Source organism: Tasmannia lanceolata, unplaced genomic scaffold (assembly GCF_043159265.1).
Source record: "Tasmannia lanceolata isolate RefF3 unplaced genomic scaffold, GAP_Taslan_0.1 ptg000011l, whole genome shotgun sequence".
NCBI lineage: Eukaryota > Viridiplantae > Streptophyta > Magnoliopsida > Canellales > Winteraceae > Tasmannia > Tasmannia lanceolata.
Genome location: NW_027518688.1, coordinates 25242179 through 25258135, shown reverse-complemented (window position 1 = coordinate 25258135; position 15957 = coordinate 25242179). Strand labels below are relative to the sequence as shown.

The 15957-nt window shown below is 37.2% G+C and overlaps 1 protein-coding gene across 1 annotated transcript; it reads right to left on the bottom strand.

The window, feature by feature from the left end:
* Positions 1-7356: 7356 nt before the first annotated feature.
* On the bottom strand, positions 7357-15903 carry LOC143886771 (uncharacterized). The gene is made up of 8 exons (XM_077390888.1): positions 15339-15903; positions 14919-15191; positions 14521-14591; positions 14308-14407; positions 9319-9503; positions 8725-8830; positions 8517-8642; positions 7357-7691 (listed from the first exon to the last, which is right to left on the bottom strand). The coding sequence occupies exons 1-8, from the start codon at positions 15528-15530 to the stop codon at positions 7557-7559; spliced, it is 1188 nt and encodes a 395-aa protein (XP_077247003.1). The 5' UTR covers positions 15531-15903; the 3' UTR covers positions 7357-7556.
* Between the last annotated feature and the right edge of the window lie 54 nt (positions 15904-15957).

Sequence of the window (15957 nt, the reverse complement as noted above, 5' to 3'; positions counted from 1 at the left end):
ATTGATCTTATATAAGGAAATTTAGGGTGTTTTTAACTTTATTTTAACTCATTTCAGGCCTAGTTCACGCCCGCACCTCCAAAGAGAAAAGAAAAAGAAAAAGAAAAAAGCGCGGCGACCCCACAGAAGTTGGTGGGTGGCTTTATAAAGTGAAAGGTCCCATGATATTGCAGATTTTATTTTAAGGGTTTTGCTTAGGGCACTCTTTAAGCATCATTTACTTGATATTGGGACCATGAATTTACACATACTTTGAGATTTTTACATATTTTTTGACTTCTTTTTTTTCTCTCTCTCACTAAGTTTGTGCAAAATCGTGTTCCAAATAGCAGTTAAATGGTGCTTAAAGAGGGCCCTACACATAATATCGTTGGTCCACTTATGTGCATGATCTGAACCATTCATTTATTAGTCACTCGCCATCCATAGATCCTATGTCCTAAAAATCTTCTCTTTAGTGTGATCCTAACCCCAAATCCCCAATTTCAAATCTAGGGCCATCATCCTATGGAGAAGATTATTGTATTAAGATCTATCTGATGACCAAGAAATGAATGGTTTAGATCATTTATAGAAGTGTCCGTTACTAACTTTTTCTAATCCATTTATTTCAGTAGAAATACAAGGCCCACGTATTTAAAAATGGATAAAAGAAAAACATTGGGAACTGATCCACAGGAAAATGATAGATGTAACTCCACCAGGCTCGTTTGTATAATCAACTGGCTGGTTAAACCTTAGCTCCTTCCTGAAAATAAATAAACAGGGGGCGGTAATATAATATAATAATGTGGTACATTGATTTAAACCACTCATTGTCCCACTTCAAAATCAAACCACCCATTGAAAAACATTCAAATTTGTTGTGGGTTTATTTATTGATGAAGATAAGCTGTCCTGCCCAATTGAATATTGAATTATTTTGGTTATGGGCTACTGAAAGATAAAGAGTGGGGCCCACTTTTACTAGTTAGGCAACAGAGATCTAGTGGACATATCTTCATTAGGGCTGCAACTCGAGCCGGGTTTTACCCGACCCGCATCGACCCGACCCGAAAATAGCCTGGGTTGGGTTCAGGTTTCATGGGTTTCGGGTCGAGCCGGGTTGAGCATTCAAAAGCCCGCATGAATCTCGGGTCGAGCCGGGTTTGAAGGGGCCCGACCCGGCCCGACCCGACCTGAACCGAGTTACATAAGTTATAGTATGTACATTTTTTCTATTGTTAGTTAAAAGTTAAAAGTGAAAACCGACACACCCACTGTTATTGTATGTGAGTGTAATTTATGCTTCTATGATTTGAGTTGATTCAAGTGTTTGATTCAGCATTGTTTGATTGTAATTACAACGTTGTTTGATTACAGCATTGTTTGATTCAAGTGTAATTTGAGTGTAATTACATCATTGTTTGATTCAAGTATAATGTGAGTGTAATTTCTGCTTCTATGAGTTGAGTTGCCTTGCCAAACAAGAATTTTCCTTAAAAAATTGCGTCAACGTGAAAAAACCCGACCCGACCCGACCCGAGATATTTCTCGGGTAGGGTTGGGTTCTCCAAAACCCGACCCGTCCGACCCGAGTTGCAGCCCTAATCTTCATAATGATAAGGATCAGTTTCTTTGGCCATAAAATGGGCATAAGAAAAAAAAATTAGGGCTCATTTTACCCTTAAAATGAGAGTAAATTTTTTTTTTTTTTTTACAGTCATACTTTATGGACCCAATCGTAGCATGGGTTGTGGTGCAATCCAACCCGTGGAGCCACCAATGAATTACCCTAAAATGATGGCGACTTGGATTGGCCCAGCACAAATTGAAATTTCGATAAAATTGGCTCTTTGAGAGATGATCCTAACCATCTAATTTTGTTGCTTTAAAACAGAATACCAAATCTAGAAAAGGTTCTCTTTTAGGGCACAATTGGCTACCAAGAATTTTCTTTCATGATAAATCGGGGGCTTGGAGGGTTGGCAATTTCACCCGTGAAAATAGGGATCCGCCCCGCCCTACACGGGGCGGGGAATCCCCGACTTGGAGCGGGGCACGGGGACTTAAAAAATTCCCTGAAGCGGGGATGGGGAAGGAGATGGACCCACCCGGCCCCGTTTTAATATGCAAGCCATTATCAATATCCTCGTATTTTAGTAATGTTTTAGTATTTTTTTTGTTAACAATAAATATTTCTTTTAGGATAGTGATATTGGCACTACCATATTTTGATAAGTGCACAAACACGGCTTGTCTTTTTCTTTTTTATGGGCGTTAAAAGGCTTTTTTGGGGTGAGGATTTTTTGTGCGGGACAGGGATGAGGATTAGATATTCCCCGTAGGGCGGGGAGGGATTCCCTGCCATCCCCAAAGCGAGGATGGGGTGGGGACGGGGAATTTTCCTCCCGACGAGGACGGGGAATGCAACATCGGGCCCTGCCCCGTTGCTAGCCGACTCCAAGTGGAGATGAGGGTCAAGTGGCTAAAAATCAAAAAACAAAAAAAATGATACATGTGTCTCCAGTGATGAGAAGTGGCTAAAATCACAATAAACTCCATTAGATTTTGAGTAGAGCTTTTTGTTTCCTGATTTTTTGCCACTTCGCATCATTGTAGACACTAACATCCTGTTTTTTGTTTCGTGATTTTTAGCCATTTCACCCCTAATCTTCAGTTGGAGACCCCGCGATATATCATAATAAAAAATTCGTGGTAGCCAAAAGTGCCCTTACTCACCAATCTATTTAGCTATCGGTAATTTTTACTGGGGTAAACCCCACATGTTCGTGAGAAGTGGTAGTTATTCTCAATGCTAGTGTGCATATTGTATATTAGGATTTGCTAGGGACCCTCACAGAAGGCATTTTGCATACAAGCCTTTGCATGAGACAACAGCCACCCCGGATGAATTAAATGAATAAGACAAGTCCCTGGCAAATCCCTTGTATATTTTAATATAGGTTTTTTATTTTATTTTTAATATGGGATTTGCTAGGAACCATCGCAAAATGGCATTTTATAGCTGGTTGTTGCATGTGAGCAGCCACATAGGCTTACTTTTCAATAGATTTTGTCTTATTAATTTTATTCATCAGAGGCGGCTACTCTCACACGGAACAACATGATGGGAAATGCCTTTCTGCGATGGTCCCTAGCAAATCCTTTTGAATATAAAATTGGGGATCTAATGATTAATGCTCTACACATTTATAATCTCTTGTTCCACAGTGTTCAGACCATGAACTATATTACCTATGCCAATATTTATACTCTCTTATTTCTAATACTTAATACAAATCCAATGATATTAGATATAATAGAGTATTTTCTTAGAAAACATTGTTCAAAGTATATATAATAGATATAATAGAGTATTTTCTTAGGAAACATTGTTCAAAGTTTATACAGGCAAACATTAATACTCTTCAAAGTACGTAAAGTACGTAGGTACATAGAAAACATTATTTAGTCTCTTCAATAGAATCCATTGTGGTGCTCGTAGCAACCATGGACTCTAACACGACAGTGGCGACAGCACTAATGGCAGATGCCAGTAGAAAGACTCCCTACATAGCACGTTTTTTCTTACTTGACATACATATATAAAACTTAGTACACCAGAAACATGAGCTGAACAATGACAAAGAATTAAAAAAACGAAATGTTAAGTAGATAGGGGCATGGTTTTAAATTCCGTCCGAAATCCAAATTTCGCCAATTACCGAAATTTCAGCCGAAATTTCGAAGTTAATTAGATATTACTTCTTTTTTTCATTACCGGATTTCGGCCGAAATTTCGATTTCAGTGAGACCGAAAAAACATATGCCAAAACCAAAATTTAAAACCATGGCTAGGGGTAACGGATGTTGATGGATGACACTTATATGAAAGTTAATATTTACTAACCCCTTATAAAATGTGGCCAAACTCAATACTAATTATTAGAACCCTGAATGTAGTCTCCTAAGATCATAAATGTGTTACACATTTTGCCTTAAAATGTACATTGAGTGGAGGCTGAGTCATGAAAATTATAAAGTTAATCTCTTTTGATTCATATGTAGACCACAGAATCTTTCCTACTTTCTAAAGCTTCTTAAAAAACATGGTAGAAGATGACTACAATCCGACAATCTATCTTTTGAAAGATGTAAAGATATAAAGCAAAGAGATATTAATCCCAAAAGAAAAAAGAGCATTAAAGATAGACAGCAAAGAGATATTAATTCATATGTAGACCACTGAATTGGTGCACCAAATTTGGTAGGGCCCACAAAAAAAGTGTGACACTGTGAGATGCGGCTATCGCAAAAAAGTGTTCACACTCTTTGAGAGGGCCCACCACGTGCATGGACATATAAGGACCACTCTACTCACCTCGAAGCGAGTCAACTGAACACCAGGGTCCCTATAATAGACTCAATAGAAACTCGATTGTATTTTTTTATTTGGCACTACCATGTTTTGATAATTGCACGAACTCAATTTCTCTTTTCCGTTTTAATCTGCTTCTAAGAGTTTCTTTGGGAACTACAACATCCTTCTCTCCACCGCCCTTTGCATCTTCTTCTTTACTTTTCTTTCCTATCAACCAAACATATTTTCTCCTCAATTTTTATGGGAAATGATATCCCCCTCCCCTAAATGAATAAAATCCCCCCCCCCCCCCCCCCCCCCTTTAACGGTTTATGTGTGAGGATAAATTCACCCCTTTTAACGTTTTTCTTTGCCTTTAAAACTTAACGAATAACGCTGGAGGAAGGGAATTTTATCCGTCAGCGGGTGAGGAAAATATCATTCCCCATTTTTATCCTTTCCTTTCCTTTTCCTTTTCCTTTTCGCCCAATCAATTCCAAGGGCTTCTAACTAGTCACTATATTTCCAAGAAACCCCAGACTCATTCGATTTTTTGAGTGTGAAAACATATGACTGAATGTTCAATTAATTCTTGTGATATGATGTTTCTCTATTTAAAGTTTTTCTAAGTCATACAAGCATTATATTTTGTAACATCTTAAATTTAGAAATTATAAATGTTGGAAGTATTGAGGATCTGATCTATGGTTTATTCGAACCCAAAACATGCAACTTGAAGCGAAAAACTGTTACTCGAATCGAAAACCTTTTTCCGTTGAAAATCAGAAACCGAAATAAAATAGTACGTATCTCTTCTGTAGAAAACCTTTCTGAACCATATTGAAAAGGAGAAAGCTAAGTCGTGCCACTTGCTCACTCTCCTTAAGAATCGTATCTGCCCCCTATCGGTGCAACCGGGATCCGCGAACTGACGCTCCAAGATAAAACAACCAAATATGGCTCCAATCCGCGTGCACTCGCTGGCTGGTCCACCCAGAATCACCGTAGAATTGTGCTCAAATAGGAATGGAACGGAGGAAGAAGAAGAAAAAAAAAAGAAACATAAAGTCTTTCTTTGTAAAAACTAGAAAGTGCAAAAACGCCTTACTTTTTTGTGTGTCTCATCCCCTTTTATGACCAAAAGGTGTTTATTGGGAAAAGACATTAGAAGAATTCCAACAGCCCATGCATGTATAGACATGCACCGACTCGCTGACTGGTCCACCCATAATCACCGTAGAATTGTGCTCAAATAGGAATGGAACGGAGGAAGAAGAAGAAAAAAAATGAAACATAAAGTCTTTCTTTGTAAAAACTAGAAAGTGCAAAAACGCCTTACTTTTTTCTGTGTCTCATCCCCTTTTATGACCAAAAGGTGTTTATTGGGAAAAGACATTAGAAGAATTCCAACAGCCCATGCATGTATAGACATGCAACGTATAAAGGAATTTTGCAAGTCATGGGGGGACCATGGCCCCCCTCAAGCTATATGTGCCTCCGCCCCTGCCAACAGTCATATTTGTGTAACCCAAACCCAAACCCAAACCCGTACCTCGGGCCACGGCCCGGCCCGCGTGTGTGTTTTATTCATTGGCTTGTGCTCTTCTAAAAGCCTAGGACCCAACAAATTCTAAAGCCCCTTAAGGCCCAAGCCTTTCTCCAACTCTCCATCTTATATGGATGAGAAGAATTTTCTTTGAAAGCAATGTGGGACTATTTGTTTTGCCTTTGATTAAGAGAACACAACAAGCACACACAGTCCAAGGTTTTGGGTTCAAGTCCCTATTCAAGCAAAAGATTCTTGCTTTCAAAACAAAGAGGAAAACTTTAATTTGAATCTTCCCTCCAATTTTTAAAGTCTAGCAAAAGCAAGTTATAAATTTGACTTTGTCTTTAAAGACTTTTGTCTTATTCAATTTAAAAACTAACAATAAATAAACTCAATTTTTTTCAGAATGCAAGATATACCTTTATATTTAGAGAATGATGGACAACTAAGAGAAAAAAATTATAGAATCCATATTAACCGAGCTCGAGAGAGGATGAGAGGGTGAAGATGGGAGGGAGGAGAGCATGAGATGGACTGGAAAAACAAAGAAAAATTATTCACCAAGGGCACGTTTGGCTGCCATGAATTTTTTTTCATGATAAACTAGTGTTAGGATTAGACTTAGTCAATTTGAGCCGGTAGCTTTCACCTTCTTCATGAATTTTTTTAAAGGATTCATCACCCAACCCCAACTAGTTTGGGACAAAGGCTTAATTGAGTTGAGTTGAGTTGAGATAAACCGGAGCCTCCAAGTTGTGAGAGGGGTTTGGCTTGTGAAGTTGCTAAAAATCAGCAAACAAAATACAAACGTGCATGTTACTTTGTCCTGTTTTAAGAGGCTTTACCAAGTGTGTCACCCAAAATCAGCACATTCACTGATTCACTTTCTCATACTGATATTAGTCTAACTGAAAAACAGGTTTTTAAATCTCAGCCATTCTTAGAAACGTGAATGGACAATGCACGTAGTCGCGACTGAAGTGAAATAGACTACTGTTATTAAGGCAAATATTTCCTACATTGCAACTGTTTGTTCCATTTATGTAGGCTATTTTGAACAGATTTGGCCAATTTTGTGAAAGATTAAAGAGCAGGGACAGTACATGTTAAGTTATGCATTGGGATCATCAAAATCACACGCTTAACAAGTGAACTGGATCGTTCATCCTGCAGCCATTAGATCAAAAGTTGAACTGACTGAAACATCAGACCTGTTCAATGGCATCTAAATAAATGGTCAAGAACAAAAATGAGCAATAGTCTATGTTCAACAGTTAAAGGTCCCCAATTGAACGACTATGATTGCCTAATCGGTGCAGTTTTGCCTAATAGATGATCTGGGTCACCATAGAGATATCTTATAATGCGGAAGGAGAAACAGTTCAAGTAAAATGAAACAGAATGAAGATTGCTTTGCCTATTTTCCCATATGTAAATCCTCAGTAATGTTTTTGTACACCAAAAGTAAATGAAACTGAAAGCCATTCAAATCGGAAAAAGTAAATCCTTAGTAATGTTTTGTACAGTAAGACCAAATGAAGTACTTAGCAAATACAAATTGAAAGCCACTCATCAAATCAATTACCAAGAACAGTAACACCATCACCAAGTACAAGGCAAAGAAAAAAAAGCACTGGAGTGCTTTCCCCTGATAATTTCTTCTCTTTACTTCTCTTGCATTCTGCAATCTGGAGAATTCTGCTGCAGAGGCGACAATGGCTTTCTCGGCGAATCCGACCCATTAAAATCAATCACCTTTCCAACAGAACTGGGTGTCCTCGGGCTTGATTTTCGTTTTCCCTAGATGAGAAACGCATGTAAATTATTGCACAAGCTCACATTTGTAACAACTAAGATAAACTAGAAGTTACAATAACAGCACTTAATAGTAATACATCTCATTCGAAAGAGAGCTGCCTTGGAACTTGATTGACTACTTGGTCGAATTTCTGAGTTTTCAGGTCTGAATACTTGATTTTAGTTTTCAAAATGCGGATGCAAACAAAAACACGGTCAAAGAAAATCCTAATCGACTTGGCATTGAAGTGGTCGAGTACTCAGTGGACGTGGCTAAGTACTTGATTGACGTGGTCTTAACTTGGAAGAATCAAAGTAGTTTTGATTGAGTTTGTAAGGCAAGATGCAGACTCGGACAAGAATGCAACCAAGGTAAAAGGGGGTGTCAACTCGGGGGAGTTTTGAAACTATGCTTTGATTGTGTCTTGAAGCCACATTATACCAAGTCAGAATGTGGCCAAGGTAAAAAGCTGAGAGTTGATCAAATTAAGTAGACCGGGTTACTTATCCAAGTACCCAATTGAGGTCCAATTTGGAACCACGCTATACCAAATTGGATATGCTTGATTTTCATAAACTTAATTGGGTAGAAAATGATGGGACCGATTAATCGGTTGGTGTGTTTTGTGATTGTTTAGCGGCTTAAATCAGCTTAACTTGAATCCCCATGGAAGTCCATGAACTACATGGTGCATGTTAGAGGGACCAGTGGATAAAAAATATAAGTAAATAAACATTTAGGACTTTGTAACTACAAATAAGTTTAAGAAAATCGAATATACTTCGGAAGTAGCACAATAAGTTCAAGAAAATCAAATATTTTCTTACTTTCGAAGAAGCACTGGTGGTATGTTTGCAGCCAGATCCTTGGTGATGCCTTTCTCGCTTAAGTTGCCTCAACAGTCTTTTAATTTCCTCATCCAACACATCATTTTCTTCGGACAATACTTTGACCTTGATTAATAAAATTAACAGATTACATTTAAGTGGGATGACATGAAGCCCAAAAGAACACTGAACATATTTATCACCATACCTCCTCTTCTGCCCTGTGTAGGTTAATCCTTATATGTTCCTTGTCATTCTGAAGTGATTCGACTACACATGCCAATGCTAGAATATTTTTGGTTGATGGCTTCAGGCTGGAATGATTGATACAGAAATTGAAGGCATTTCACATCAAATAAGCAGAAAGTGAGACGCTAAGTTTTACAATCAATAAGATGCATTCCTCCCAAGTCAAGCAAGAGTCACACTCAGATACTAAAATTACCTGAAACAGGGTTCCTTTTAGGGCACATTTGGCTACCATGAATTTTTTTTCCCTGGAATATTAGCTAAATCAATGGTGAGGGAGACTGGGAGAGGGATAGATACGTGAGGGACTGGGTGAGGAGAGGGTAAGAAAAGCCTGAAAAACAAGGAAACAAAAAAATTTTATCCAAAATATGAACGACTTTTTCCTTGTATTTTAGCCACTTCTCACTCTCTACTCATTCGTGCCCTCTCAAGTCTCTCCTCCCATCCGCACTACGCCTCTCTCACTTCGAGAAACTAATTTATCATGAAAACAAATTCATGGTTGCAAGACATGACCTTAGCAAATGGAATTTACAAGAAAAGAACTCACCTTTCCCAGACTTTAAGCAAACTCTGACATGATTCGACTTCAGTATGAGCCTCTAAGAAAGAGCGTGCATTAACTGGAATTTCATCTGTCATAGGTCTTGTGGTGTCCACTTTTGTAAGCATTGAAGATATCACTGAATCAAGTAAATGCTCTTCCAAAGTTGTGCCAAGTCCTGATGAATCACCCTTTACAGAGCAAGTTACAAGATTTTATCAGCCTTTCTGTGTTTCCATTAGAAATGATACACTAATTTTTCATAAAAAGCACTGCCTATACTTTATTCAGTTAATACCACCTAGAGTATCAATATGCATAAACAAAGAAGACAGAGAAGTATAAAGAGATCCAAAATTGACAGTATGTTCTTGAGATTTTTTTCAGGAATTTTACGAAGGAATGGAGTTAGACAGAGGTACTGGTGCTACTTTCATTGTCCTTATTCCAAAAGTTAAGAATGCAGTGAATGCCCCCTATCACATTCTCTAAAATGCCCCCTCCAGATGTGTTTAGGTGATTTTAATGGTAATGTAAAATATACAGCCATCCCCTGAAATATCCCTTCCAGCTGTAGTCAACAATAGTCCACATGGTCACAATGGAAAAAAAGAGAATTTCAAGGGAGAATCTATCTTGGAGTTCTAGGATGTTTAACTTGTTAACAGGAGCACAGTTCATCTTACTAAATATACATGATAGATCTATACGAATTACGAATACATGCACTAACGCACCAGATCCTAACTGTTATTGGTACAAGTTGTAAAGGAAGATGAATTCTCCTCAATTCATCATCCTGATTGTCTTTACTTAGACCCCATCCAACTCCAAGTCTGAATGCACGAACCCAACTAATGTCAAATAGTTCGAGGGTTCTGTTGCTACTGGAATACATGATTAAAATCAAGAAGAAAGTAGAATCATAATTTAAACTAAAGAAACATCTTTAAACAACTCTTTCATCTTCGATCTTCGTTCCACATGTAGTTAAACTGTTAAACCAAACATGCGAAGTGACAGCATGCAACCATGCTGGCTCACTAAATGCCATTACCCTTTTATGTTCAATAACATGGCTTTCATAGATTGATTAATATAAATAAGTTAAATTGTAATTACCCTAGCTCAATAACAAGCACTTTACCATTCAAAAAAAAAAATTTAACAAGCACTTTACACGATTTTAATTTTTTCTTTTTAATAAAATGCCTTTAATAGTGGTTAATATAAAGTACAAGTTCATATTTCCATGACCCTACCTCAACAACTAGCACTTTAACACACATTTATTTTCTTGATAAATGTTTTTTCGGGTCCTTTTTACAATGTTTCTCTAGTTCACTTCAAGATATGCCAAAGCTTCTACTTGAGAAATTGAAACAGACACTTGAAGATTTTTCTGCCCCCGGGCGTTTCTTCAGGGATGATTCTGCATTTTGTTTCTCAGTTTCTAACATTTAATAATTCATATGACCATCATCACATAAGAAATACGAGGCTCTCTATCCTTTAATTAGTTAAAAAATCCAAATGAGAGAGAGAGAGAGAGAGAGAGAGCAATCCCTGCACATCTGCAATTGAGTCACTGGATAAATAGAAATGCTCAAAAATTGTGGAAGATGGGAGCAAGGATGAAAAAAAGTTTATAAAACAGTCCAAAAGCATAGAAAAATCCACGTTCAACAAAATACAACTCCAACATGAATTTATTGAGTTGTTACCCTTCAAGCTCACAAACTACAGCATGAGGCTAATAGATGGATTTTCCTAGCGCCTATTGTCTTAGCTTACAATCTTAATTTGTGGATTTTCCACGCTATTATCATCATTGTCAAGAAAACTATGATGAACCTCAAAGGACAACTGTGTATAAGTCGATAAATCTTCGAAAGCTTGCACTAGTAAAGATTTAAAACATAAGTCCATCATGCATAAACAGCAGATTGATGGTGTAATCCAAAGTGTTTCGACAGTTGGTCCTTAATAAAATCTAAAATACAAAATTCATCCAAAGCATCTACACTTATACGTGTATTGTTCCAAGTTTCCAAGCATTGTCCACCAACCATAGATGAAGCCTTTACCTTCTTCAGGACATGCATTATATACTTTATGCCAAATCAAGGCACATGTAACCGGAAACCCAATATAGCAAGCAACACCTAGCATTGTCAAATAAGCCATTAAATTGCTACAAAGCCTGAATGCTCTGCATCTCCAAACACCAGCTCAAACTTAAGATAACCAATATTAACTTGACACCGGTATGGGAGTATATATAAAATTGGATATAAAACATGAACTAGCATTAGGTAATAATCTAGGGTCGGGAAGTGAATAAGGATATACCATAGCATCTGACCTACTCTGTAATTTCATTTTTTTAATTTTTGAATGGTAAAAATTTCATTGAGTAAAGAGCAAGAATACCACGAAAGGAAATCGACTGAGCGGGTCGACAACAACAAAGAACAAGAAAAAGACAGCGCAATAAAATACAAAATGACAACAGGGTAGGAGAAAATCAAACAATTCTAGCCCCTGCCTCCCCACTCCGGCCCTCTAGCTAGGCCATCCGCTTCAGAATTAGCAGACCTTGTAACATGTTGGAATACAATAGCCGCTCCTCCAATCCGATCTTTAATCTCATCAATCCAGCCAGCGAATCTCCAAGGGAAAGGTTTGCCCCCCCTTGAATCACCCTATGACGTTCTGCAAGTCTCCTTCCACTACTACCTTATCCAAATCCAAATGTTCCGCCAATCTAAGACCCTGTAAAGCTGCCCCGACTTCCGCTTCGTTAGAATCCGCTATGCCTATCGGGCCAAAAAAGGCCCCCCTTCAACCACCCTACTCTGTAATTTCATCTTTGGGTAAAAAACTACCTTATACAGCCCCAAGAAAAAAATAACCATACTGCCTATCAGTGTTTCAAAACTCGGGCTCATATAAGAATTCAGCCATGGTAAAGAGTTGACTCGGGCGAGCCAACAATTGATGCTGTCAAATTTTCATTAACATGGGTGAATCAAAGGAGTTTTGATTAAGGTGCTAGGGCAAAACTCAGACTCAAACGAGAACTCAGCTCAGCCAATGTAAAAGGACTCACCTCCTATTTGAGTATTTGTAGTGGCCCCACCTATAATTTCCTCAAGAAGACCTCATTAAAAAAAAAAATTAAAAGAATCTTTCCATGGATGAGAATCCAACTCACCATTAAAAGTCAAATCAAGAATTTAAATTTCAGTTTCGGTCGGCGCGGAAAGGGAAACATTTTGGTTTCGGTGGAAATCTTGTAAAATCAAGGAAACGTATAGAAACATATGCAAATGATGAATTTTTTTAATCTTCTAAAAAGAAACATATAGAAATGATGAAATTTTACGATAAAATTTTGGGAAATGCTAGAATAAGGAAAAATACATACTTAGAAACCATCACATAAGCAACAAAACCATCCATGATGACTTAATCCCACCGAACACCTAGTGGCATGCATTGTTGCACATGTCTATACCAGTTAAGTCAATAAAGAAATACAATGTAATAAAGCATAAGAGAGTACAATGACCAGCCTTCCCTCTAAGGACCTCAACTCTATGTCAATACCACATAGAGTTACGGGATATTATTGGACCCATGCGGATATGACATCCCATGTATACGATACGGTTATTTTGTTGTGCAATTCAATGATGTTGCCTGCCATATCATTAATGAAATAAAGTAAGATGCAAATAATATCTTTCCATTTTTTGTCATTCCGACCATTTCGATCGAATTTTGTGAATTAAGGTCAAATTTCGGGAATCCCACTCAAAATTTCAGGGAAATAATAACGTGAAAGGAAATCCTGTAATTTTGTATCGGTGGGGATGGAAATGAAAACATTTCGATCATTTCGGGGAAATTTAAAACCATGAGTCAATCAACTCTCCTCCCCCACTCACTCCCAAAAAGCCCACTTTTCTCTCCTTTTCTTTCACAAAACGAAAAAAAGGGAAAACCACCCCTTTCTCAAGAGCACTCACTCTATTCTTCGTTTTCGTATCTCTCTCTTACTACTTAAAGACAAAATACACATCTTCTCTTCTTTTCAATTATTTTTACACACATCAAATCGTTCATCCATCTCAATCTTCACACAGGGCCTATGTGGCCTACTCTCTGATCTCTTCTCCTTCTTCCATAACGATTTCACAATCAATGATTGAAACAACAATTGTCAAGGCCAGGGAAGATCTAACCTTTATTTTCCTTTTATCCTTCATTTATCACATCCATGGTTTAAGCTTGAGTAGATAGTCATATGAAGCAATGATTAGACTCGTTCATTTAAATATCTATTTTTCTATGATCATAGCTTTACATTATTGTCTATTAATCGATTATACATGTCCTTGATCCTAAATAACCTCTAAATCGATTCGATTGATTGATAAATTTGCTAGGAAAATTTATTTTCTCTCAATTTCTATCTTTATACACAATATAACATTTACTGGTATAATTATCAATCTAAGCATTCATACATTATCTTTGTGTTTGTAATTTGTACACTCCATAATTAATTAATCAATATATTCAACATTTATTGTTTGTTTAAATAACATTATTGTCGATTATATTATATCTTTGTGAAAATACACAATTTATTCACTTAAATTTATAAAATATCATTTTGTCATCACATCCTCATGTATACACAGAAAACACAAATCTTTTACATTTTTGCTGTTTTCAGGGAGTAACTGAACAATTGAAGTAGGGAGTTTTTAAACAGTGCTTCCTATACAAAATATAATGTTTGCCATAAATACAACGCAATGCAGTAACATTAGTAACAAGTCTAATTCTTGAGAAAATATTCTAGATTGTCATTTTATTTCACTGATAAAAAACAAATCTCTAGTTACAAAAAATTAAAGTAAAAACCAAATCCCCTTTTCTAGAAACAACTCAACATAAAAACAATGGAAGTTCAACACTCACAGTTACAGTGGATAGCAAGTGTGATCGCAATTCATGATTTTCCTTCTCCAGTGAAGAACATTGGCGACAAGAAAGACGGTCATTATCACATCCTTGCAACCTGTTTTCCACACATGATTAATAGATTTAACGTGCGAGTAAAATACTAAAAAATCTATTAAACAATGCTAAAATGGCTATATGATAATACAGTTTGATTAAAACCCAGTATACCGTGTGTGGTCAAGTTCATCAATCTTGTGCCGAAGAGCATGCAACTCTGCAGTCGCCCTTGCTTCATTAGCCTATCATAATGTGAAACAACCAATTACTCCAAAAGGTTAAGCTGTTAGTGTTGGTGGTATTTAATCATTTATTCTTCAACACTCCCTCTCACACGTGGCCCCTCTTTTTTGGTTTGGCCGTACACGTGGATTTTTAATATCAAGGAGTTGTTGGGTTTTGAACACAGGAACTTCCATGAGGCAATTGCTCTGATACCATGTGAAACAACAAATTACTCCAAAAGAAATCATTTAAATTTGAACACATTAGATATCAGATATCATAATCATAGAACTAACTCCTTTGACATAACAAAAAAAAAAAAAAAAAAGAAAGAAAAACAATACCAAGTGATTCTCGCATTCATGTCGATAGTAATTCAAATCTTCCATTAGTCTCCTCGAGCTTTCCTCTGCCTCAAGAGCGCGAATCTCGGCCTCCTTCACACGTTCTTCAGCATCATTTCCAAACTCCATCAACGCCTCTCTGTCCCTATCATATAACAAGCATTCATTCTCCCACTTTGCACATTGACTTATCAACTTCCCACATTCCAACTCCAATTTTTTGTTCTCCTCAATGTATTTCTTCAATGCTTGGGCGTTCATGCTCGCCTCGGCCTAAAAAAAAAAATCATTGTCTCATCAAAGAATAAAGAAGAAACTTAAAAATTCAAAAACAATAGATAGACAAATCTACAAGAAAGGTGAAATGTAAACCCTAGATCCCTAAAAAAGAGAAATCCACAAGAAAGGTGAAATGCAAACCCTAGATCGCTCGATTCTTGTGTCTTTCTCCTTCAATCGATCTTGTAAGAGAAAGATCAGTTCTCGAAGGCGATTACATGAATCTTCAGACGCACGAAGCTTTAATTCTAGGGTTTTTTCAGGGACGGGGAGACCTAAAGAGTATTCGATGGATTTGTGGATGTATTCGTCTAGATCTGAAGAGAGATCCATTCTCGAAAAAAATCAAAAGATTTCCTCCTCACAGAAACCTAACAAAGATCGATTTTCCGCTTACTCAAAAATCAAGTTTGTAGAAACCCTAGAAATTGGATTGCGGTAGAATGGAAATCCGTACGGAGTTTCAAAACCCTAGAAACCCTATGAGAAAGGTTGTTTCTGAAAATGAAACCCTAGAAATGTTGGATTCGAATCGGAAAATAGAAACAGGAAAAGATTGCAGAGGAATATTTTTCCAAGGATTTTGGGATTTTTTTTTTTTCTGTTTCTTTTTCTTTCGTGGGAGCGAAGAGGGCAAAAAGTAAAGAGAGGGGTTTGATCGGGAGTTTTTCTTTTTCAAAATGGAGGAAGGAGCCGTTACCGTTAGAAAAGGTTTTTTTTTTTTTTTTCCGTCTTTTAAAAAGGAAAGGAAGGGTGGGCC